The sequence below is a fragment of the Anolis sagrei genome, chromosome X (genome assembly GCF_037176765.1).
Source record: "Anolis sagrei isolate rAnoSag1 chromosome X, rAnoSag1.mat, whole genome shotgun sequence".
NCBI lineage: Eukaryota > Metazoa > Chordata > Lepidosauria > Squamata > Dactyloidae > Anolis > Anolis sagrei.
The window spans coordinates 54,235,018-54,260,330 of NC_090034.1; the positions used below are offsets into that span (position 1 = coordinate 54,235,018).

The 25,313-nt window shown below is 40.9% G+C and overlaps 1 protein-coding gene across 3 annotated transcripts in view; it reads left to right on the plus strand.

Annotated features, from left to right (window-relative positions):
• The first annotated feature begins 11,854 nt into the window (after positions 1–11,854).
• Positions 11,855–25,313, plus strand: part of LOC132781070 (transducin-like enhancer protein 1) — a 42,916-nt gene continuing 29,457 nt past the window's right edge. The window contains exons 1-5 of one of the 3 annotated variants that reach the window (XM_067473465.1): positions 11,885–12,131; positions 20,015–20,106; positions 21,553–21,692; positions 24,450–24,513; positions 24,628–24,672. In XM_067473465.1, the coding sequence (XP_067329566.1) occupies positions 20,083–20,106; positions 21,553–21,692; positions 24,450–24,513; positions 24,628–24,672 (273 nt within the window). In that variant the 5' untranslated portion in view covers positions 11,885–12,131; positions 20,015–20,082. Of the gene's footprint in view, positions 12,132–20,014; positions 20,107–21,552; positions 21,693–24,449; positions 24,673–25,313 lie in introns of all 3 variants that reach the window. The other 2 variants (XM_060785006.2, XM_067473466.1) reach the window with 2 other exon arrangements.

Here is a 25,313-nt window from a genome sequence, read left to right on the forward strand (position 1 = left end):
TGTATTATTTCTTTGTTACTGATCCAATGTTACTCTATCTGGACTACTATGATTTCATAGAATCCGAGAGTTGAAAGAGACTCCCAAGGACCATCCAGTCCAATCCAATTTTGCCAGGCAAGAAGACACCATCCAATCCTTCCCAACAGATGGCCATCCAGACTCATAGACATTAGAAGCTGCATGGAGAGAAATAGGGCTATTGAATCCTAGAATCCTGGCATTGGAAGAGACCCCAAGGACCAACCCCCTTCTGCCATAAAGGAAGACACCGTCCGATCCCTCCCGACAAATGGCCATCCAGCCGCTGCCTAAAAAAACTTCAGAAAAAAGGTGGAATCTCTTTTGGCATACAAACTCAAAAGGATCATAATCTATAGGAGTCAGCCCAAATTTAGAGAGTCCCTTGAGGACACCAGCTTGGGTCCCCAGTGTTGCCTGGATTATTTGAAAAAGTCAGTTTTTAATTGTACAGAATGCATGAGATTCTGGGTGAACTACAACTCACATCATGCCAGGCTAAACCCCCAAAACTTCATCACTACTTGAAATGTGTTATGTTGGGTAAGTCTTCTCTAGATGCATCATCGGTGGGGTTCAGTGTGCTCTCTGGCTGAAAGGTAAACTACAACTCCCACTATGGTGGGTCAGTCCCCTCAAACCCCTCCACTAGGTTGTGTTGGTCATGGGGGTTCTGTGTGCCAAGTTTGGTCCAGGTCCCTCATCGGTGGAGGTCACAGTTTCTCTGGTTGTGGGTGAACTACAGCTCCCAGAAAGAAAGGTCACTTCCCCCCAAACCCCTCCAGGATTCAAATTTTGGCATATCAGGTCTGTGTGCCAAGTTTGGTCCAGATCCGTCGGTGTTTGGGTTGAAAGTTCTCTTTTGATGTAGGTGAACTACAACTCTTCAAATCATGGTGAATTTTCCCTAAAGACCTTCAGTATTTTTTGCTGGTCTTGGGGGCTTTGTGTGTCAAATTTGGTCTAATTCCATCTTCGGTGGCGTTCAGAGTAATAATTTATTGCAGGTGAACTATAAATCCCAGTACCTACAACTCCAAAATGTCCTGGCCAATTCCCCTCAAAACCCATCCATTCACATTTGGGTGTATCAGGTATGCATACCAAGGTGAATTTGCCCCAAAGACCTCCAGTATTTTTTGCTGGTCATGGGGGCTCTCTGTTTGGTGCAGTTTCATCTTTGGTGGAGTTCAGAGTGCTCACTGATTTCAGGTGAACTATAAATCCCAGTTTATATGCGATGTGCGGGGCTTGACGAATGCAAGGCTGGGGTCAAAATAGCTGGAAGAAACATTAACAATCTTAGATATGCAGATGACACCACTTTGATAGCTGAAAGCGAGGAGTAACTGATTAGCCTTCTAATCAAGGTGAAAGAAGAAAGTGCAAAAGTTGGGTTGCAGTTAAACATAAAAAAACCAAGATTATGGCAACAAGACTGATTGATAACTGGCAAGTAGAGGGAGAAAACGTGGAGGCCGTGACAGACTTTGTATTTCTAGGTGCAAAAATGACCGCAGACGCAAACTGCAGCCAGGAAATCAGGAGACGCTTACTTCTTGGGAGGAGAGTTATGACCAATCTCGATAAAATAGTGAAGACTAGAGACATCACACTGGCAACGAAGATCCGCATAGTCAAAGCAATGGTATTCCCCATAGTCACCTCTGGATGTGAGAGCTGGACCTTAGGGAAGACTAAGCAAAGGAAAATAGATGTTTTTGAACTGTGGTGTTGGAGGAAAGTTCTGAGAGCGTCTTGGACCGCCAGAAGATCCAACCAATCCATACTTCAGGAAATAAAGCCCGACTGCTCATTGGAGGGACGGATAGTAGAGGCAAAGATGAAGTACTGTGGCCACATCATGAGAAGGAAAGCTTAGAGAAGGCAATGATAGTGGGGGAAATGGAAGGCAAAAGGAAGAGGGCCGACCAAGGGCAAGATGGATGGATGACATCCTTGAAGTGACTGGCTTGACTTTGAAGGAGCTGGGGGTGGTGACAGCCGACGGGGAGCTCTGGCGTGGGCTGGTCCATGAGGTCACAAAGAGTCGGAAGTGACTAAACGAATAAACAACAACATAAATCCCAGTACCTACAAGTCCAAAATGTCCAGGCCAATTCCCCTTAAAACCCACTAGTATTCAAATCTGGGCATATTGAGTATGCATACCAAGTTTGGTGCAGATCCATCACTGTTTGGATTCATAGTGCACTCTGGGTGCAGCTGAACTACAATAAATCCTTCCAAAGACCTCCAGTATGTTTTGTTGGTCATGGCTGTTCTGTGTGCCAAGTTAGTTCCAGGTCCATTGCTGGTGGAGTTCAGAGGGCTCTTAGATTGCAAGTGAACTATACATCCCAGTACCGACAACTTCTATAAATCATGGTGAATTCTCCCCAAACTTCTCTAGTATGTTCAGTTGCTGATCAATTCCTTTGTTTACTGTGTGCCATAGAAAATAATAGGAAAGAATTAAGGGAGAGGCAGTGGCTGGTGTCATGCAAATTCCACACCAATGGAGAGATTCAGAAACACTGGGATGTCTGTGGTGGAGGAAACATGTAAAATCTAGGATGGAATTGTCCCCGAATGAAATCCTTCACTTCGGTGGTGGGCAGTGTGGTGTTTGTAGAGGACATTGGCAGGGCTCTTGGACATATTATTACAATAATAATAATAATTATTATTATTATTATTATTATTATTCTCTCTTCAAAGAGACTCTTGAAAAGACAACTGTAACATATAAATATTAAAATGGAGTTTAACGTTGACATCCTCTTAATGGTGCATTTTTTTTTTTTGCATTATGCATTTTTTTCCATTTCATTAATTACACAATGTCATGTTCATTTACCCAAACAAAACAGTGCAGAAATATTTCCTAATATGGAAACCTGTGTAAGGATTCCTCTCCAGCCCTTCTTTATGCAGTAATTTTTGAGTTGTTCATTTCTCCCTTTTTAAACCAAAAATTGAAATCATCTCTTAAAGAATAATCGCTGATTCAAGTCCTTTCTTGCTCTTTGCTGGGAGCCTGGAGGGGAAATCTCTGCGTCTTACTTTCCAAGGCTTTAAAACAAACGTTCGAGTAATAGAGATGTTTGGGCCATGACATATTTGTTTTAAAAGGGGGAGAAAGGAGAGAGAAGAAGGGAAAGAGGCTTCAGGGCTGGGAGGGGAGCAGTTCATTCCATGTCAAAACATGTGCTGAGAATAGTGTACCATAAAGGGCTCATCAAAATACAAGTTGGTGGTCCCCTAATAAATAATAATAATAATAATAATAATAATAATAATAATAATAATAATAATATAGAACTGCAAAGACTCTGGCACAAGCCAGTAAAGGTGGTCCCAGTGGTGATCAGCACACTGGGTGCAGTGCCTTAAGACCTTGGCTTGCACTTAAAAACAATCAGCACTGACAAAATTACCATCTGTCAGCTGCAAAAGGCCACCCTACTTGGATCTGCATGCATTATTCACCAATACATCACACAGTCCTAGACACTTGGGAAGTGTCCGATATGTGATCCAATACAAAAGTCAGCATAGGGATCTTGTTTGCTGTGTCCTTATCTTGTTATGTATTGAAGAAGAAGAAGAAAAAGAAGCAGCAGCAGAGGTTAGAAGGCCATCTGCTGGGAGGGATTGGATGGTGCCTTCCTGACTAGCAGATAGGGGTGGGACTGGATGGGCCCTTGGGATCCCTCTTAAATCTAGGATTCTGTGCTTCTAATAATAATAATAATAACAGCAACAATAATATATAATTATATATAATAATATAGTTCCCAGGAGAACTATTTTGGCATATGTTTTAACATGATGATGAAGGTGTAGTAATAATATAGTTCCCCGGAGCACTGTTTTAACATTTATTTATTTACAGTATTTCTATTCCGTCCTTCTCTCCCCACTTAAAGGGTACCTCTTTAACTACTCACATTGCTGTTTTTGAAACTGCTAGGTAGGCAGAAGCTGGACTAAAAGCCAGGAGTTAAACCTGACACGGGCTTCAAACTGACAACCTTTTGGTTGGCAACATTTACTGCAGATGGCAATTAACCTGTTGTGCTTATTATTATTATTATTATTATTGGATGATCAATTTGTATTTTAATGAACCCTTTATGACAACAACAATATGTAATAATGGTAAAGTTCCCACTATTTTCAGCTCATGATGCTGATGATGATGATGATGATTATTATTATTATTATTTAGGGTGACCAATCTGTATTTTAATGAACCTTTATTATCCTAGAGCAATATGTAATAATGATATGGTTCCCAGGAGCAGTATTTTCAGCACATGTTTTAACATTATTATTATTATTATTATTATTATTATTATTATTATTAAGGTGACTATTTTGTGTTTTAATTAACCCTTTATGACCCTCTGGAGCAATAAAATTATTATTATTATTATTATTATTATTATTTTAAGTGACTATTTTGCGTTTTAATTAACCCTTTATGACCCTCTGGAGCAATAAAATTATATTATTATTATTAATAATAATAATATCCCCTGGAGCATTATTTTTTGCACTTATTACTATCATTATTATTATTCTATCCCACTATCATCTCCTTTAGGAAACCTATGCAATTTACATTTTATAACTTTACAGACATAAACACTAAAACAGAATTAAACATAAGACAATTAAATGCTTATTATTATTATTATTATTATTATTATTATTAGATATACAACAAGATTAGTACATAGCAAACAAGATCACTATGCTGGCTTTTGTATTGAATCACATATTGTGATGTATCAGTGAATAATGCATGTAAATCCGAGTAGGGTGGCCTTTTGCAGACGACAAAAGGTGATTTCGTCAGCTCCTATTGTATTTAAGTGCTGGCCAAGGTCTTTAGGCACTGCACCCAGTGTGCCGATCACCACTGGGACCTTATTATTAGACCTATTATCTGGTGAAAGAAGGCTGGAGAAACACAAGCTTTTGGTGCCATGCCATAGCATCCTCTCTGCACTAAAGCAATGCAGTCAAACTATAGCCTGAGGCTCCATCAACACAGCCATATAATGCACTTTGAAACTGTGTTATATGGTCAGTGTAGACCCCTATAATACATTTCAAACTACATTATCTATGTCTGGCAGGGGGAAGCTTTGCTCAGCTGTAAAGGAAACCCAGGGAGAACAACAGTCTGAGCTGAGTCTCCTCCCTTAGAAGTTTCAAAGCACAGGCTGGATGGCCATCCGTCAGGAGGGTTTGGACGGTACCTTCCTGCCTGGCAGAACAGGACTGGATAGCCCCTGGGGGTCTCCTCCAATTCAGATGATTTTATGGTTGAAAACGAGAAAGTGAAGGCAGCTGTCAGTAGAGGGCAGTGGGCCCACAGTTATGGATCTGCTCTGCAAAAGGAGACTGGATTTTGCTGAATCTGTGTCTGTTTCCTAAGGATCCAATGGAAAGAGATTTCTCCCATGGGCCATCCAGCCTTTGCTTATTATTATTATTATTATTATTATTATTATTACGAATGAATCCTAGAGTTGGAAGATATTCCAAGGGCTCATCTAACCCAACCCCATTCTGGCATGAAGACACTATATGATCCCTCCTGACAGATAGCCATCCAGCCTCTGATTATTGTTGTTGTTGTTGTTGTTAACAGAACCAATGAATCTGAGAGTTGGAAAATACCCCATGGGCCCATCCAGTCCAACCACATTCTGGCAGTAAGGCACCATCTGACCCCTCCCAAGAGATAGTCGTCCAGCCTGGGCTTATTATTATTATTATTATTATTATTATTATTATTATCATTATTATTATTAGAACCAATGAATCAATGCCTCTAGAACATGGCCCTATAGCCCGAAAAAACCCACAAGAACCTAATGAATCATAGAGTTGGAAAATACCTCAAAGGCCCATCCAATCCAACCCCACTCTGGCAGGAAGGCACCATCCGACCCTTCCTGACAGATGGCCATTCAGCCTCTGATTACTATTAATAAGAATTATTATTATGATGATGATACAACCAAAGAATCCTAGAGTCGAAAGAGACCCCAAGGACCCATTCAATCCAATTTTATTCTGGCATGAAGACACTATTTGATCGCTCCTGACAGATGGCCATCTAGCCTCTATGATTATTGTTGTTGTTAACAGACCCAATGAATCTGAGAGTTGGAAAATACCTCAAAGGCCCATCCAATCCAACCCCACTCTGGCAGGAAGGCACCATCTGACCCCTCCTGACAGATGGCCATCCAGCCTCTGATTACTATTAATAATAATAATAATAATAATACAACCAATGAGTCAGAAGAGACCCCAAGGGCCCATTCAATTCAATTCTATTCTGACATGAAAACACTATTTGATCCCTTCCGACAGATGGCCACCCAGCCTCGGCTATTATTTTTATTATTATTATTATTATTATTAGAACCAATGAATCGGACAGTTGGAAGATACCCTAAGGGCCTGTCCAGTTCAACCCTATTCTGCTGGGAGTGAAGACACCATTCGATCCCTTCCAGCAGATGGCCACCGAGCCTCTGCTTATTATTATTCCATCACCCTACAAGGTTTCTCAAGGGATCTCTAGACCCCAAGGAAAAGGTGTATGCGTGGGGAAACACACATACCAATAATTGTGGAGGGCCGAAAATGTTATGTGAAGTGAAATAGGAAAAAATGCAATTCCAAACCATGAAATAAAATCCCAGTCTAAGGGCTCTATTTTAATTCTCTTCCCTGCTTTTAATCCCTGCTTTTAAGGAAACAGATTGGAAAAAAGACCCTTTGTGAAATTGCAAAGAAAGGAGGAAAGAAGACAGAAGTGAGGAAAAGGGCTAGACGTATTATTATTATTATTATTATTATTATTATTGGATAAGGACATAATATATTATTATTATTATGTCCTTATCCTCAAAGGTTGGGGAGCAGAAGGAATTATCCCATTTTGTACAAGAACGAGTGACCTACATCTGTATCTATCTATTTGGGAGGGGGTGAAGGCAGGATTAAAGATGGAAATGAAAGAGGGAGAAAGAAGGAGTGTGTGTGTGTGTGTGTGAGAGAGAGAGAGAGAGAGAGAGAGAGCGCTGTAGGATTTAGTCCCTAAAACTGATAGTCGTGTTTGGACTGGATATATATCTATTTGTGTGTGTGTGTATGTGTATATATACACACACACAAATAGATATAGGGGATTTGGATATATAGGATATATAGCTATGTTTTCATGGGATATTATCTATCTATCTATCTATCTATCTATCTATCTATCTATCTATGCATCCATCTATCCATGGAAAAAGGACAGGATCTTGGGAAATATTCCAACTTGTTATCTATCTATCATCTATCTATCTATCTATCATCTATCTATCTATCATCTATCTATCTATCTATCTATCTATCTAGCCATCCATCCATCTATCGATCCACATGTCTGTCTGTCTGTCTGTCTGTCTGTTTGTCCTTCCGTCCGTCCGTGCACATATCTATCTGTCTGTCTGTCCGTCCATTTATCCCTCTACCTATCTATCTATCTATCTATCTATCTATCTATCTAGCCATCCATCCATCCATCTATCTATCCACATGTCTGTCTGTCTGTCTATCTGTCTGTCTGTCTGTCCTTCTGTCCGTCTGTCCGTCTGTACACATATCCACCTGTCTGTCTGTCTGTCCTTCCATCCATTTATCCCTCTATCTATCTATCTATCTATCTATCTATCTATCTATCTATCTATCTATCTATCCATCCTTCCTTCCTTCCTTCCTTCTACACATCTATCTATCTATCTATCTATCTATCTATCTATCTATCTATCTACACATCTATCCATCTATCTATCTATCTATCTATCTACACATCTATCTGTCTATCTATCTATCTATCTCTCCATCCATCCGTGCACACATCTGTCTGTATGTCTATCCATCCATCCATCTATCTACACATTTATCCATCTATCTATCTGTCTGTCTGTCCCTCCGTCCACCCACATATTTATCTCTCCGTGTGTCTGTCTAACATCTCTATCCATCAGTTATCTAGCTCTATCAATCTTCTCTGTCTATCTATCTGGATACATACATACATACATACATACATACATATATACAGCCAAATAGATATAGGGGTTTGGATATATAGGATGTCTGTTTGGATTGGATATCTATCTATCTGGAGAGAGAGAGAGAGAGAGAGAGAGAGAGAGAGATACTATCCAACCAGCTCCTTTAAAGGGTTAAGCCCATTAGGGCTTGGCCTCTTTTGAGGGTTAAGCCAATTCCCCCCATTAAGGATAAAGCTGTTCTGGGTCTTGCCAAAGGATTATCCCCTTCCAGGCCTTGAAGGGTTAACCCCATAGGGCCCCTTCCAAGGGGGAAACCTGCTTTGCCTTTGACCCTTTCAAGGTTTTTTGCCCCTTTGAAGGATTAAACCCTTTTAAGGGTTAATCCCTGCAGGGTTTAACCCCTTCTTGGAAAGAGTGGGACCAAGAGTCCCCTTCAGCTCTCCTAAGAGTCCTTTAATTAAGAGTTAACCCATATTGGGTCTTTTGAAGGGTGAAACCCTTCAGATCCTTTTATTGGGAGATAACCCAATATTAATAACAACAACAATAGTTGTTTTTGTATTGTCGAAGGCTTTCATGGCCGGAATCACTCAGTTCTTGTGGGTTTTTTCGGGCTATATGGCCATGTTCTAGAGGCATTTCTCCTGACGTTTCGCCTGCATCTATGGCAAGCATCCTCAGAGGGTCTGGTTGCAATTAGTACAATGGGTTTATATATCTGTGGAATGGTTGGGGTGGGGCAAGGAGCTCTTCCCTGCTGCAGTTAGGTGTGAATGTTAGCTAATCACCTTCATTAGCATTTGAAGGCCTGCCTGAGTCTGGGAAAATCTGTTGCTGGGAGTTGTTAATCTGTGCCTGGTTTCTTCCTCTCTGATGTTTAGCTGTTAAAATTTTAGAGTTTTTTAAAACTGGTAGCCAGATTTTGTTCATTTTCATGGTCTCTTCCTTTCTGTTGAAATTGTCCACATGCTTGTGGATTTCAATGGCTTCTCTGTGTAGTCTGACATGGTGGTTGTTGGTGTGGTCCAGCATTTCTGTGTTCTCAAATAATATGCTGTGTCCAGGCTGGTTCATCAGGTGCTCTGCTATGGCTGACTTCTCTGGTTGAAGTAGTCTGCAGTGCCTTTCATGTTCCTTGATGCGTGTCTGGGCGCTGCGTTTGGTGGTCCCTATGTAGACTTGTCCACAGCTGCATGGTATACGGTAGACTCCTGCAGAGGTGAGAGGATCCCTCAAAAATAGTTGTTTTTGATTGCTTATGTATTATATTATTATACTAGCTTGGGTACCCGGTGTGGCCCGGGTTATTTGAAAAGTCATTTTTTAAAATTGTACAAAACGCATAAGGTTGTGGGTGAACTACAACTCGTATCATGCCAGGTTAACCTCAAGAAACTCCATCAGTACTTAAAGTTTGTCACGTTGGGCAAGTTTATTCTAGATGCATCATGGGTGGGGTTCAGTGTGCTCTCTGGCTGTAGAGTAAACTACATCTCCCACTATGGGGTCAGTCCCTCCAATTGGTTGAGTTACTCATGGGGGTTCTTTGGGCCAGGTGTGGTCCCTGACTATACTCGGTGGAAGTCACAGTTTCCCTGGTTGTGGGTGAACTACAACTCCCAGAAAGGAAGGTCGGTTTCCCCCAAAACCATCCAGTAATCAAATTTCAGCATATCAAGGATGTGTGCCTAGTTTGGTCCAGATCCATCGGTGTTTGGGTTCACAGCGCTCTCTCTGGATGTAGGTGAACTACAACTCCCCCAAATCAAGGTAATTTTTCCCCCAAAGACCTCCAGTATTTTTTTGCTGGTCAAGGGGGCTCTGCGTGGTCCAATTCCGTCTCTAGTGGAGTTAGAGAGCTCATTGACTGCAGGTGAACTATACATCCCAGGACCTACAAGTGCTGTATCCACAGTGCTGTCTGGATGTAGGTGAACTACAACTCCCTCAAAACAAAGTGATTCCCCCCTCCCCCAAGGACCTCCAGTATTTTTTGCTGGTCATGGGGGCTCTGTGTGCCACGTTTGGTCCAATTCTATCTTTGGTCAAGTTCAGAGTGCTCATTGGCTGAAGGTGAACTATACATCTCAGTACCTACAAGATGGTCAGGCCAATTCCCCTCAAAATCCACCAGTATTCAAATTTCGGCATATTAGATATGCATGCCAAGTTTGGACCAGATCCATCATTGTTTGAGTAGGTGAACTACAACTCCTATAAATCCCAGCAAAGACTTCTGTGTGTCAAGTTAGTTCCAGGTCCATCGTTGGTGGCGTTCAGAGTGGTTTTCAACTAAAGAACTATACATCCCAGTACCTACAACTCCTATAAATCATGATTTCCCCCCAAACCTCTCTGGTATGTTTAGTTGCTGATCAATTCCTCTGTTTGTTGTGCCATAGAAAAATAATAGGAATGGGTTAAGAGAGAGGCAGTGGGCGTGGTCGTGCAAATTCCACACCAATGGAGATAGTAAGAAACACTGGGATGTCTATGGTGGAGGAAACACAAAATAATTATGTGTACAGATAGAAGATAGATAGATATGCATATTATTGTGTTTATTATTATAGTGTTATGTATATTAGGATGTATATTATTATATTATTATGTATATTAGGATGTATATTATTATATTATTATGTATATTAGGGTGTATATGATTGCATTTATTATATTAACATGTATATTGGGATGCATATTATTGTATTGATTATATTAATATGTATATTAGGGTGTATATTATTGTGTTTATTATATTAACATGTATATTAGGGTGTATATTATCATGTTTATTATATTAATAGGTATATTAGAATGTATATTATTGTATTATATTAGGATATATATAATTGTATTTATCATATTAATATGTATTTTAGGATGTATATTGTGTTTATTATATTAATAGGTATATTAGGGTGTACATTATTGTGTTTATTATAGTAATAGATATATTAGAGTGTATATTATATTATATTAGGGTGTATATAATTGTAATTATCATTAATGTGTATTTTAGGATGTATATTATTGTGTTTATTATATTACAATGTATATCAGGGTGCATATTATTGTGTTTATTATATTAATATGTATATTAGGGTGTATATTATTGCATTTATTATATGAATATGCATGTTAGGGTGTATATTATTGTGTTTATTATATTAGGATGTATATTATTGTGTTTATTATACTAATATGTATATTAGGGTGTAGATTATTGCATTTATTATATTAATAATACAATAATATACATCTTAATGTAATAAATACAACAATGCCCATCCTAATATGCATATTTATTTATTATATTGGTACATAAATATGTATTATTATTATTATTATTATTATTATTATTATTATGTAAAGGGTTAAATGAAACCCCATCAAGGGTTAACTCCTAAAGGCCCTGCCAAAAGGCCTTCCCTTTGGAAGCTCTTCCAGGGATCCAATGATCCTATAATCCCAGCCTTCAAAAGGGTTAATCCAGGCGACCAGCCATTCTGCCTCCCTTCCGGCATTGAAAGGGTTAATCCCATCTACCCTTTTCTTGATTGACACATTTCTCGCCGACAGGCCCGCTTCGGACCAATCAGGAGCCTGGCTCGGCTTCGTCCTCTTTTTTTTTTTTTCCTTTCCCTTCCCGGCTCGTCTCGGCCCACGTGGGTGCCGACGAACGCTGCCTGTCAGTCAGTCCCGGGGTTTTAATTTATTCGCCGCCCCGCCCCTTTCCCCGCGTTCCACGCCTCCTGATTGGCTCAGGCGCGCCTGGCGGTGGCGAAAGAGAAGGAGCCAGGCCCCACGTGGAGCTGGCGCGGGTCCCATTGATCCTTTCGCCTCCCCCGCAAAGCCCTGGCAAAAGGAGGGGTGGGACTGAAAAAGGGGGAAGGAAAAAAAAGGGGGGAAGGAAGGAAGGAAGGGAAAAGAGGGAGAGAAAAGAAGGGGAGGGGGGGCGATCGGGGAGAAACCCAGCCGCGGTGACCCACCCACCTCCTTCCCATTTGGGTGAGTATTTTCTATTTCTGAGTCTATTTAGGGTTTTGTTGTTTTTCTTGAGGTTCCTTTCTTAATGGGGGCTTTTTGTTGTTGTTGTTGTTGTTGGAAAAGCCAGGCCTTAGATCCTTCTCCTTTAAGAGATCTCTCTTTTCTCCCTACCTGCTGCTCTTTTTCTCTCCCTTGCAAAATAATGGAGGGGGGGATCCTTTTGTTTACAAAGGAGGCATATATGCATAATATTGGGGTTTGATCTATGGGAAGGGGGAAAAAGGAAGCATTTGGTGAAGTATGAAGCACTACAAAGAGAGAGAAGGTCCTAAGCAATCATCCTAGAGTGGGAAAGGGAACCCAAAAGGCCATCTAGTCCAACCCCCTTAAGGAAAAGACACAACCAAGCCTGTACTTAAAATATTTCAAGAAATATTGGCAATAATAATAGAAAATAGAGTTAAAAATACACTAGAAATAGCACTGTTATCAATATTTGATAAAGTGATACTCTCACAATAATAGGGAAGGGAACCCCAAAGGCCATCTAGTCCAACCCCCCTTAAGGAAAAGACACAACCAAGTCAATACATAAAATAGTTAAAGAAATATTGGCAATAATAATAGAAAATAGAGTTTAAAATACACCAGCAATAGCACTGTTATCAATATTTGATAAATTGATACTCTCACAATAATAGGGAAGGTAACCCCAAAGGCCATCTAGTCCAACCCCCCTTAAGGAAAAGACACAACCAAGCCTGTACTTAAAATATTTAAAGAAATAAAAATAGAAAATAGAGTTTAAAATACACCAGAAATAGCACTGTTATCAATATTTGATAAAGTGATACTCTCCCAATAATAGGGAAGGGAACCCCAAAGGCCATCTAGTCCAACCTCCCTTAAGGAAAAGACACAACCAAGTCAATACATAAAATAGTTAAAGAAATATGGGCAATAATAAAAAAATAGAGCTAAAAATACATCAGAAATGGCATTGTTATCAATATATGATAAGGTGATACTCTCACAATAACAGGGAAAATAAGATGATGATAATAATAATAATAATAATAATAATAATAATAGGTAAGGGAACCCCAACCAAAGCCCACATAGTCCAAACCCATTAAGGAAAATACACAACTAAGTCAATACATGAAATATGGGCAAGAATTAAAAATAGAGCTAAAACAATACACCAGAAATAGCATTGTATCCAATATATGATAAGATGATACTCTCAGAAGAGCATAATAATAGGGAAGGGAACCCCAAAAGCCATCTAGTCCAACCCCATTGAGGAAAAGGCAGGACCAAGTCAATACATAAAATATTTAAAGAAATACTAGCTGTCCCCTGCCACGTGTTGCTGTGACCCAGTCTGGTGATCTGGAAAATAAAGTAATGAGAAAGTGTTGGTTTCTAATATATGTAATTTTTTATGCTTGTGGGTAAACAGTATTTCTTGCTGTTTCTTTGTCAGTGTTGATGTGGAGAGTGTCTGGTTTGCCCACCCTGGAACATGCACGATATCATTGTCCTTCTTTAAGGGTCCCTTTCAAATCTATGATACTATATCTCTCTGTGTGTGAATCATATCTACCTATCTATCTATCTATATCTATGGCTGGATGGCTCTTTGTCAGGAGGGCTTTGATTACGTTTTCTTTCTCTGATGAAGGGAGTTGGACTGGATGGTCTTAAGTATTTTCTGTTGGTCATGGGGGTTCTGTGTGGGAAGTTTGCCCCTATTCTGTCGGTTGTGGGGTTCAGAATGTTCTTTGATTGTAGGTGAACTGTGAATCCCAGTGACTACAACTCCCAAATGTCAAGGTCTATTTTCCCCCAAACTCCATCTATGTTCGTATTTGGGCGTATTGAGTGCTTGTGCCAAGTTTGGTCCAGATCCATCATTGTTTGAGCTCACAGTGCTCTCTGGATGTAGGTGAACTACAACTCCCTAACTCAAGGCCAATGCCCACCAAACACTTCCAGTATTTTCTGTTGGTCATGGGAGTTCTGTGTGCCAAGTTTGGTTCAATTCCATCATTGATGGAGTTCAGAATGCTCTTTGATTGTGGGTGAACTATAAATCCCAGCAACTACAACTGCCAAATGACAAAATCATAATTTTTGAGTGACGGTCACTCCTTGTGTAGTGAGATGTTTTGTTGCCAAATTTGGTGTGATTTCGTTCATTCGTTCTTTTGTTTTTAAGGTACTCATTATGCACAGAGCATTTTTATATATATAGATAGATGGACAGTAATAAAAAATAGAGCTAAAAATACACCAGAAATAGCATTGTATTTTCAAAGGCTTTCATGGCCGGAATCACTGGGTTGTTGTGAGTTTTTTGGGTTGTCTGGCCATGTTACAGAAGCATTCTCTCCTGACATTTCGCCCGCATCTATGGCAGGCATCCTCAAAGGTTGTAAGGTCTGTTGGAAACTCGCAAAATGGGTTTTTTATATATTTTGAATGTCCAGATTGGGAGAGAGAACTCTTGTCTGTTTGAGGCAGGTGTGAACATTGCAATTGGCTGCCTTGATTAACATTTAATGACCTAGCACTTTCAAGGTCTGGCTGCTTCCTGCCTGGGGGAGTCCTTTGTTGGGAGGTGTTAGCCAGCCATGATTGTTTCTTGTCTGGAATTCCCCTGTTTTTGAGTGTTGTTCTTTATTTGCTGCTATGATTTTAGAGGTTTTTTTTAAAAATACTGGTAGCCAAATTTTCATGCTTTCTTCCTTTCTGTTGAACTTGTGGTTGCAATGGCTTCTCTGTGTAGTCTGGCATCGTGGTTGTTAGAGTGGTCCAGCATTTCTGTACTCTCAAACAGCACCACATATTATTTCAGAACACAGAGCTTAAAAATACACCAGAAATAGCATTTATTTATTTATCATATCAGAAGTGAAACGAGGGTAAAGTTGTAATATATTTTTTTAAAAAACACAAAATTGGCATTGTACTAAATGTCCTTTTGAACAGAAGCTGGCCACTTGGAGTTCCTTTGGTGTGGCTGTGAGAAGGTTGTGCATGTAGCAGGGCTCAGGCTGCATTGTAGTGAGTGGTCTGTGGTGTGCTCTTCTCCACACGCACATGTTGTGGACTCCGCTTTGTAGCCCTATTTCTTAAGTTTGGCTCTGTACCTCGTGGTACCAGAAAGCAGCCTGTTCAGTGCCTTTCAAGTCAATCCAGCCTTCTGTGTGCCTAGGAGGGAGTTTCTCATCTGATCTCAGCCACCGATTGAGGTTCTGTGTTTTAACCTGCCAATTTTGGATTCTCGCTTGCTGAGGGGTTCCTGCGAGTATCTCTGTAGATCTTAGAAAACAGTTTCTTGATTTAAGGCGTTGGCGTGCTGGCTGATGGGCCAGAGATGTCAATTTATTTTATTTCAGTTACTTCAGGTCTTTCTTTAGCTGCCAGAATGTCCAAATGCCTGGTCCCACATCCAGGTCTTCAGTTTTTTTCTAAAAGAAAAAAGGGAATTCGCCGATGTAATCTCCCCGGGGAGTGAGTTCCACAGGTGAAGGGCCACCACCGAGAAGGCCCTGCTCCTCGTCCCAGCCTCACTTGTGATAGAGGCGGGGTCGAGAGCAGGGCCTCCTCAGAAGTGACTCCGAGGTGGGACGTAGAGGGGGATCTATTCGGACAGATACACTGAGCCGGAACCGTATAGGGTTTTGTAGGTCAAGACCAGCACTTTGAATTGTGCTCGGAATTGGATCGGTAGCCAGTGGAGCTGACACAACAGGGGGGTGGTATGCTCCCTGTATGGCGCTCCAGTGAGCAATCTGGCTGCCTCTCGCTGGACTAGTTGGAGTTTCTGAGCAGTCTTCAAAGGCAACCCCACGTAGAGTGCGTTGCAGTAATCCAATCGGGATGTAATGCCTTGGTCCTTTCCTTACTGGCTGCTACTTCCCGACGGATGTCAGGTGATGCAATACTGGCTAAACAGTATGGTGGTGTACTATGTAGACATCCTGTGATAATGCAACATGTCTCATTAAGAGCCACGTTCACTGTTTTAACATGTATTCTACACTGGGCATGCGTACTCAGCAGCAGAGTAGCAAAGCACAAGGGCAGGTGTCTTCACTGTATCTAGTTGTGATCCCCAGATTGTGCTTAACATTTACACAAATGACCAGCCACTGTCAGAAGGGACAGAGAGTTTCATCTATGCTGACGATCATGCCATCACCACTCAAGCAGGGAGCTTTGAAATGGTTGAACAGAAGCTCTCCAAAGCTTTGAGTTCTCTTACTGCCTATTACAGGGGAAACCAGCTGATTCCTAATCCATCTAAAACGCAGACATGTGCTTTTCATCTTAAGCATCCCGAGCTCTGAGGATTACCTGGAAAGGAATCCCACTGGAGCATTGCAGCGCACCCAAATACCTGGGAGTTATCCTGGACTGTGCTCTGACTTATAAGAAGCACTGCTTTAATATCAAGCAAAAAAGTGGGTACTTAGAAACAATGTCATACAAAACCTGACTGGCACAACCTGGGGAAATAGCATTGTTATCAATATATGATAAGACTAGCCGTCCCCTGCCACGCGTTGCTGTGGTCCACATGGGGGTTTTGTATGGGAGGTTTGGCCCATTTCTATCGTTGGTGGGGTTTAGAATGCTCTTTGATTGTTGGTGAACTATAAATCCCAGCAACTACAGCTCCCAAATGTCAAGATTCAATTTTCCCCAAACGCCACCAGTGTTCACATTTGGGCATATTGAGTATTTGTGTAGAGTTTGGTCCAGATCCATCATTGTTTGAGTCCACCATGATCGCTGGATGTAGGTGAACTACAACTCCAAAACTAAAGGACACTGCCCACCAAACCCTTCCAGTATTTAAGTTGGTCATGGGAGAACTGTGTGCTTAGTTTGGTTCAATTCCATCATTGGTGAGGTTCAGAATGTTCTGTGATTGTAGGTGAACTATAAATCCCAGCAACTACAACTCCCAAAAGTCAAGATTCTATTTTCCCCAAACTCCACCAGTGTTTACATTTGGGCATATTGAGTATTCGTGTAGAGTCCAGATCCATCATTGTTTGAGTCCACGGTGCTCTCTGGATGTAGGTGAACTACAACGACAACTCCAAAACCAAAGGACACTGCCCACCAAACCCTTCCAGTATTTTCTGTTGGTCATGGGAGAACTGTGTGCCAATTTTGGTTAAATTCCATAGTTGGTGGGGTTCAGAATGCTCTTTCATTGTAGATGAACTATAAATCCTAGCAGCTACAATTCCCAAATGAAAAAATCAATTTTTTGAGTGAAGAACATACATTGGGTTGTTAGGTGTATCATGTCCGAATTTGGTGTCAATTCCCCCAGTGGTTTTTGAGTTCTGTGAATATCACAAACGAACATTACATTTTTATTTATATAGATTATACTCTCACAAAAAGATAATACCAATAAAAGGGAAGGGAACACCAAAGGCCATTTAGTCCAACCCCATTAAGGAAAATACACAACCAAGTCAATACATAAACTATTTAAAGAAATATGGGCAAGGATAATAAATAATAGAGCTAAAACAATACACCAGAAATAGCATTGTTATTAATGTATGATAAGATGATAATTATAGGGAAGGGAACTCCAAAGGCCATCTAGTCCAACCCCATTGAGAAAAATATACAATATACATGGCTACGGATCAAGGTTGTGGGTGAACTAGAACTCATATCATGCCAAGTTAACTCCCTGAAACATCATCAATACTTTAAGTTTGTCATGTTGGGCAAGTTTTCTCTAGATGCATCATTGGTGGGGTTCAGTGTGCTCTCTGGCTGCACGATGAATTACAACTCCCACCATGGTGGGTCATTCCCATCAAATCCCTTCAGTAGGTTGGATTGGTTATGGAGGTTCTGTGTGCCAAGTTTGGTCCAGGTCCATCTTCGGTGGTGGCCACAGTGCTTCTGGATGTAAGTGAACTACAATTCCTTGAAAGGAAGGTCAGTCTCTCCCAAACCCCTCCAGTATTCAAATTTCAGTGTATTGGGTATGTGTGCCAAGTTTGGTCCAGATCCATCGGTGTTTGGGTTCACAGTGCTCTCTGAATGTAAGTGAACTACAACTCCCCCAAATCAAGATGAATTTTTACCAAAGACTTCCAACATTTTTTGTTGGTCGTGGTGGCTCTGTGTGCCAAGTTTGGTCCAGTTCCATCTTTGGTGGAGTTCAGAGTGCTCATTGATTGCAGGTAAACTATAGATCCCAGTACCCACAACTCAAAAATGTCCAGGCCAATTCCCCTCAAAACCCACCAGTATTCAAATTTGGGCATATCGGGTATGCATGCCAAGTTTGGTCCAGATCCACCACAGACATAGCATTATCCAAACACAAATCAAGGAACAGGAAAGGCACAGCAGACCAATTCAACCAGGGAAGTCAGCCATAGCAGAGCACTTGATGAACCAACCCAGACACAGCATATTATTGGAGAACACAGAAATGCTAGACGACTCCAAAAACCACCATGTCAGACTACACAGAGAAGCCACTGAAATCAACAAGCATGTGGACCATTTCAACAGAAAGGGAGAAACCATGAAAATGAACAAAATTTGGCTACCATTATTTTTAAAAAATCTAAAATTATAACAGTAAATAAAGAACAACACTCAAACACAGGGGAACTCCAGACAAGAAACAATCAGGGACAGCTAATCACCTCTCAACAAAGGATTCCCCCAGGCAGTAACAAGTCACACCTAAAAACTGTCAGGCCAACTGTCAGGCCAAGGTAGCCAATTGAAACATTCACACCTTGCTCCAACAGACAAGAGTTCTTTCTCCCACCCTGGACTTTCCACAGATATATAAAGCCAATTTTTCTAATTTCCAACAGACCTCACAACCTCTGAGGATGCCTGCCACAGATGCAGGTGAAACATCAGTAGAGAATGCTTCTAGAACATGGCCATATAGCCTGAAAAACCTACAACAACCCAGATCCATCATTGTTTGGGTTGATAGTGCGCTCTGGATGTAGGTGAACCACAACTCCTATAAATCTCTTCAAAGACCTCCAGTATGTTTTGTTGGTCATGGCAGTTCCATGTGCCAAGTTAGTTCCTGGTCTGTTGTTGGTGGAGTTCAAAGTGTTCTTAGATTGCAGGTGAACTATACATCCCAGGACCTACAACTCCTATAAATCATGGTGAATTCTCCCCAAACCTCTCTAGTTTGTTCAGTTGCTGATCAATTTCTCTGTTTACTGTGTGCTATGGAAAAGAATAGGAAAGGTTTAAGGGAGAGGCAGGGGGCGGGATCATGCAAATTCCACACCAATGGAGAAAATCAGAAACACTGGGATGTCTGTGGTGAAGAAAATCTAGGATGGAACTGTGCCCGTATGAAAATCTTCACTCCGGTGGTGGGCAGTATTGTTGTCCAAGAGCCCGGCCAATGTTGTTGAGGACATTGGCAGGGCTCTTGGACATGTTCATGGCGCTTACTATAACCTATAATGTAATTGGAGGGAGGGCCTTTGGTGTCTCCTGAATAGTGGGAGCTATAGCTGTTTGTGGAGGCAGGAGCTTGCTTGTGTAAGTGGACACCCCAGCCACGTACACACATACATATTTTCACATTTTTATTATGTGTAAGATAGAGGTTAGATAATAATAGAACTATAGATTTCTAGTTGGAGGAGACCTCTAGGGCCATCCAGTCCAACCCTATTCTGCTGGGCAGTAAGACACTATCCAATCCCTCCCAACAGATGGCCATTGAGACTCTGCTAATAATAATAATAATAATAACAACAACAACAACAACAGTAATTGCTTTCTTTGATACTAAAACTGTAAGAAAATACTGCACTCTTTGAAAGATTTAATGTGTTTTCTTCTGCTTTTCCCAGGGATTCCTAGTTTGCTGCAGGTAAAGAGAAATAGGCAGCCGCAGAAACCCTATGGTTTTGTTCCAAGGATGTTCCCGCAAAACCGGCCTCCGGTAGGTTATTTTGGGTCTATTATTATTATTATTATTATTATTATTATTGGGGCAGATTTCAACTGTTGGGTGTATGAATTAGAGGAATGTGATTAAAATTAGAACCGTGGATGTATATATAGGGTTATCTAACAGGAGTAGGAGCATAAAGGGGTCAAAATCAACAGGCAATAAGTGTGAGTTGTCGAAGGCTTTCATGGCCAGAATCGCTGGGTTGCTGTGAGTTTTCTGGTTCTGCACGGCCATATTCCAGAAGCATTCTCTCCTGATGTTTCTCCCACATCTATAGTAGGCATCCTGTCAAAGATGTGGGCAAAACGTCAGGAGAGAATGCTTCTAGAACATGTCCATACAATCCGGAAAACTCACAGCAACCCAATGAGTGTGAGATTCCTAGAATATTCTTATTATTAGTAGTATATATGATGATGATAATGATAATAAAAATAATATAATAAAGTAATGAGAAAGTATTGGTTTCTAATATATGTAATTTCTTTATGCTTGTGGCTAAACAGTATTTGATTACATTTTCTTGCCCTGGTGAAGGGAGTTGGACTGGATGGCCTTAAGTATGATGGCTCTGTGTGAGAAGTTTGTCCCAATTCTGTCGTTGGCGGGGTTCAGCATGCTCTTTGATTGTAGGTCAACTATAAATCCCAGAAACTACAACTCCCAAATGTCAGGGTCTATTTCCCCCAAACTCCACCAGTATTCACATTTGGGCATATGGAATATTTGTGCCAAGTTTGGTCCAGATCCATCATTGTTTGAGTCCAAAGTGCTCTCTGTATGTAGGTGAACTACAACTCCCAAACTCAAGGTGAATGCCCACCAAACCCGTGTAGTATTTTCTGTTGGTCATGGGAGTTCTGTGCCCCAAGATTGGTTCAATGCCATAATTGGTGGAGTTCAGAATGCTCTTTGATTTTAGGTGAACTATAAATCCCAGCAACTACAACTCCCAAATGACAAAATCATTTTTTTTTTTAGTGAAGGACATACATTGGGTTGTTAGGTGTCTTGTATCCAAATTTGGTGTCAATTGGCCCACTGCTTTTTAAGTTCTGTTAATCCCACAAACGGACATTACATTTTTATTTTTATAGATAATACACACATAATTAATAGAATTATAATCCTTTTATTTTTTACCCCCCTCTCCATGTCATGCTCTCTCTCTCAATATATATATATTACCCCGCTTTCCTTACAACACTAAAAACAATACAACTCAACCCTTTTCATAGGTAGATTTTGGGATAGAGGAGTACTTTTTTGGGATGGAGAACAGGGGTCTTCTTGGTGATGGCCCGTGGAACTCCCTTCCACTGGAATCCCAGTAAGACACTTCTCTGGTCTTTTTCTATTGACAAGGTAATAGACAGGTAAGGCTCTCACTGGAGGCAGGAGATAATGGGTGCTTTCTCTCTCTGTCCTTCCCAGGCCCACCTGCCGGCCCCATCAGTGGCCACCAGTGCTGCCAGCGTTGTTTCCACCACTCCGCAGTCCCTGAAGCTCACTTACCCCGAGGTCCTGGACCGAATCAAGGAGGAATTTCAGTTCCTGCAAAATCAGTATCACAGGTAAGACCTTTTGCAGGTTACTGATAAGGGGGAGTTGTTGGGATTTGCAGTATGAAAGTGAGGCATTGAATCTAGGAGTTGTAGCAAAGCACAAGCCGAACGTGAGTCGAGAGCGTGGTTCTGAGGTGAAAAAGGCCCACCTGTATGAAAGTCTATCTTTATGACCCCGTTCCTTTATGAGTTTCTCCCCTACAAACAATCTGCTCCATCCCTGTCTCATCCTGATTTCAGTATTTTTAGTATCTTAGTTTTTATCTTGCACTTGCTCATTGTTATGTTATGTTGTTTCATTGTGTATGATTTTGCTTTATCTTTTTTTTGTACTCATATGTTGTATGTATTTTACTGTGTTGTTGTTGTGTTTTGGTTTTACTTTATTGTAATATGCTGTTGGGCTTGGCCTCATGTAAGCCGCCCCGAGTCCCTATTGGGGAGATGGTGGCGGGGCATTAAATAAAGTTGATTATTATTATTGTTTACTAGTTGTATCCGCCACGCGTTGCTGTGGCCAGCCTTCCCTCCCTCTTTCTCTCCTTCTTTCCCTCCTTCCTTCGCTCCCTCTTTCCTTCTTTCCATCTCTCCTTCCTTCCTTCTCTACCTCTTTCCTTCTTTCCCCCTTTTCTTTTCCTTCTTTTTTCTCTCCTTTCTTCCTTCTTTTGCTTTTTGCGTCCATCCTTCTTTCTCTCTTTCCTTCTTTCCTTCCCTCCCTCTTTCTCTCCTTTCTTCCTTCGCTCTCTCTTTCCTTCTTTCCATCTCTCCTTCCTTCCTTCTCTACCTCTTTCCTTCTTTCCCCCATTTTCTTTTCCTTCTTTTTTCTCTCCTTTCTTCCTTCTCTACCTCTTTCCTTCCTTCTTTTGCTTTTTACATCCATCCTTCTTTTTTTCCTTCCCTCCCTCTTTCTCTCCTTTTTTCCTTCTCCACCTCTTTCCTTCCTTTCTTTGCTTTTTGCATCCATCCTTCTTTCTCTCTTTCCTTCCCTCCTGCTTTTCTCCTTCTTTCCCTCCTTTCTTCACTCCCTCTTTACTTCCTTCCCTTATTTTCTTTTCTTCTCTCCTTCCTTCCTTCTCTACTTCTTTCCTCCCTCCCTCCCTTTTATTTTCCTTCTTCGTTCTTTCCTTTCTTCCTTCTCTACCTCTTTTCTTCCTTTCTTTGCTCTTTGGTTCCATGTTTCCTTCTTTCTTTCTTTCTTTCTTTCTTTTTTTCTTCCCTTCCTTCCCTTTTTTCTGTATCGTCATTTAGCTTTTCATTATTTAGCTTTTTGGGGTTTTTAAGTCGTTTTCATTGATTTTTTTGGGGGGGGGGGTGGCGGCGTAAGTAGTACCAAATTGCTGTAGAGTTGCCCTTCCTGGGTCCATAACCTTTCACTTTGATTGGCTTTAGTTTTCTGTTTTTAAGCAGAGAAAAACACCCTGCCATATGTGTAAGTGTAGTGTACGCATACAACAACGGAACGAAACGCCATCTCGTGAAGTTCCAAGCATCTGAATTATTTCCATTCAAATATCCTATATTTCTATGCAATTTTAGTCATGTTTCTATGCGATCGGACTTGCCGTTTCAGTGTGGGAATTATTATTAACCCAAGAGTGGAAATTTATTTTTCTTCTGTGTATTACTTCTGTGTATTCTGTGTATTTTCTTCTGTGTATTACTACAGTAATACTGTGTATTACTACAGTATTACTACTATTATCTCTTTTGTCTTTTTTTATTTGTGTGTTTTGATTTTACCTTTTGGGATTGTAAGTGTGACTGACATTAGATACATTGTTTCCTCTTCCTCCGAGTCCCCTTGGGGAGAGGGAGCAGGAGATAAACAAACAAAGCTTTGTTGTTGTTGTTATATATTTATTTTATATTATATGTTATTACTGTTTATACATGTGTGTGTGAGTATGAATGATGATGATGATTATTATTGTTATTATTATTATTAATGATGCCCAATGGGGAGGGAGAGTTAACTCTACGTGGTGGGGACGGCTCGGAAGCTCCAAGTAGTCCAACGGGCGGCAGCCATGGTACTAACAGGAGCAGGGCGCAGGGAGCATACAACTCCTCTGCTGTACCAGCTCCACTGGCTGCCGATTAGCTACCGGGCCCAATTCAAAGTGCTGGCATTGGCCTTTAAAGCCCTAAACGGTTCTGGCCCAACATATCTATCCGAACGTATCTCGGCCTATCAGCCCACCAGGACCCTAAGATCTTCGGGAGAGGCCCTTCTCTCCATCCCGCCTGCTTCACAGGTGCGGCTGGCGGGAACGAGAGACAGGGCCTTTTCTGTGGCGGCCCCGCGGCTTTGGAATGCCCTCCCTATAGAGATAAGATCAGCCTCCTCGCTGATAGTATTTCGGAAAAAACTCAAGACATGGATGTTTGAGCAAGCATTCGGCTAATCCGATGCGATGAAATCTCTGATCAAGGACTGGCAATCACAGACAACGAAATTGGATTATGATTTTAATTTAAGAGATGCATTGGTCTGTATTGGTGGCCCAATACTGTGTATTGTATATGTATGTGTTTTATATTTTTAATTGGAATATTGTTGTTTTTAAATGTTGTAAACCGCAATGAGTCGCCGTTTTAGGCTGAGATATTAGCGGTATACAAGTGTACTAAATAAATAAATAAATAAATAAACCCCAGAAGACAAGAGTGTGATACAGCAGCAGAAAAGGCTAATGCGATTCTCTGCTGCATCCATTGGAGTATGGTCCCCAGATCCAGGGAAGTCACTCTGTTCTTTCTTTTCAGCTTGAAGCTCGAATGTGAGAAGCTGGCGACAGAGAAGACAGAAATACAACGCCATTATGTTATGGTGAGTGTCTCTTTGGGATGGGAGAAGGGACAAAAAAGGCAAGGGTTTCCATCTCAAGGCCCCCCAAATAAAACCTCCTTCCTGAGCCCCCCTTTTCCCTCCTTTGCCTTGCAGTACTACGAAATGTCATACGGGCTGAATATTGAAATGCACAAACAGGTAAGCTGATGGAATGTTTGGATGGGCATCTCTCATGAGTGTTTTAGTTGTGTCTTCCGTCTAGGGAAAGGGTTGGACGGACTAGGTGAACTTCAGGTTTCCTTTGGATGTAGCCGTGGCAGGTACAATGGGATTGTGACCCTATAACCATATAGAACAACATCATGAATTATTATTATTACTAATACTATTAATAATGATAATTTTATTTCTTACCCACCTCTCCCCACAGCTCAAGACGGGTCACAGCACTGTCAAAAACACACAATACTATAACTAATAATAATAATAATAATAATAATAAGTATTAATAGTATTGCTATTATTACTGTGATTACTATTAATAGTATTAATATTTACTCTTGCTATTATTAGTATTACCATTATCATTAATATTGCTGTTACTACTGTTGTTATTAATAATATTAAGCCCCCTGGTGGCACAGTGGACTAAACCACTGAGCTGCTGAACTTGCTGACCAAAAGGGTCTGGGGAGTGGGGTGAGCTCCTGCTGTTAACTTCATCTCCTACCAATCTAGCAGTTTGAAAACACGCAAGTGTGAGTAGATCAATAGATATTGCTTCTGTGGGAAGGTAATGGTGCTCCATGCAGTCATGCTGGCCACATGGCCTTGGAGGT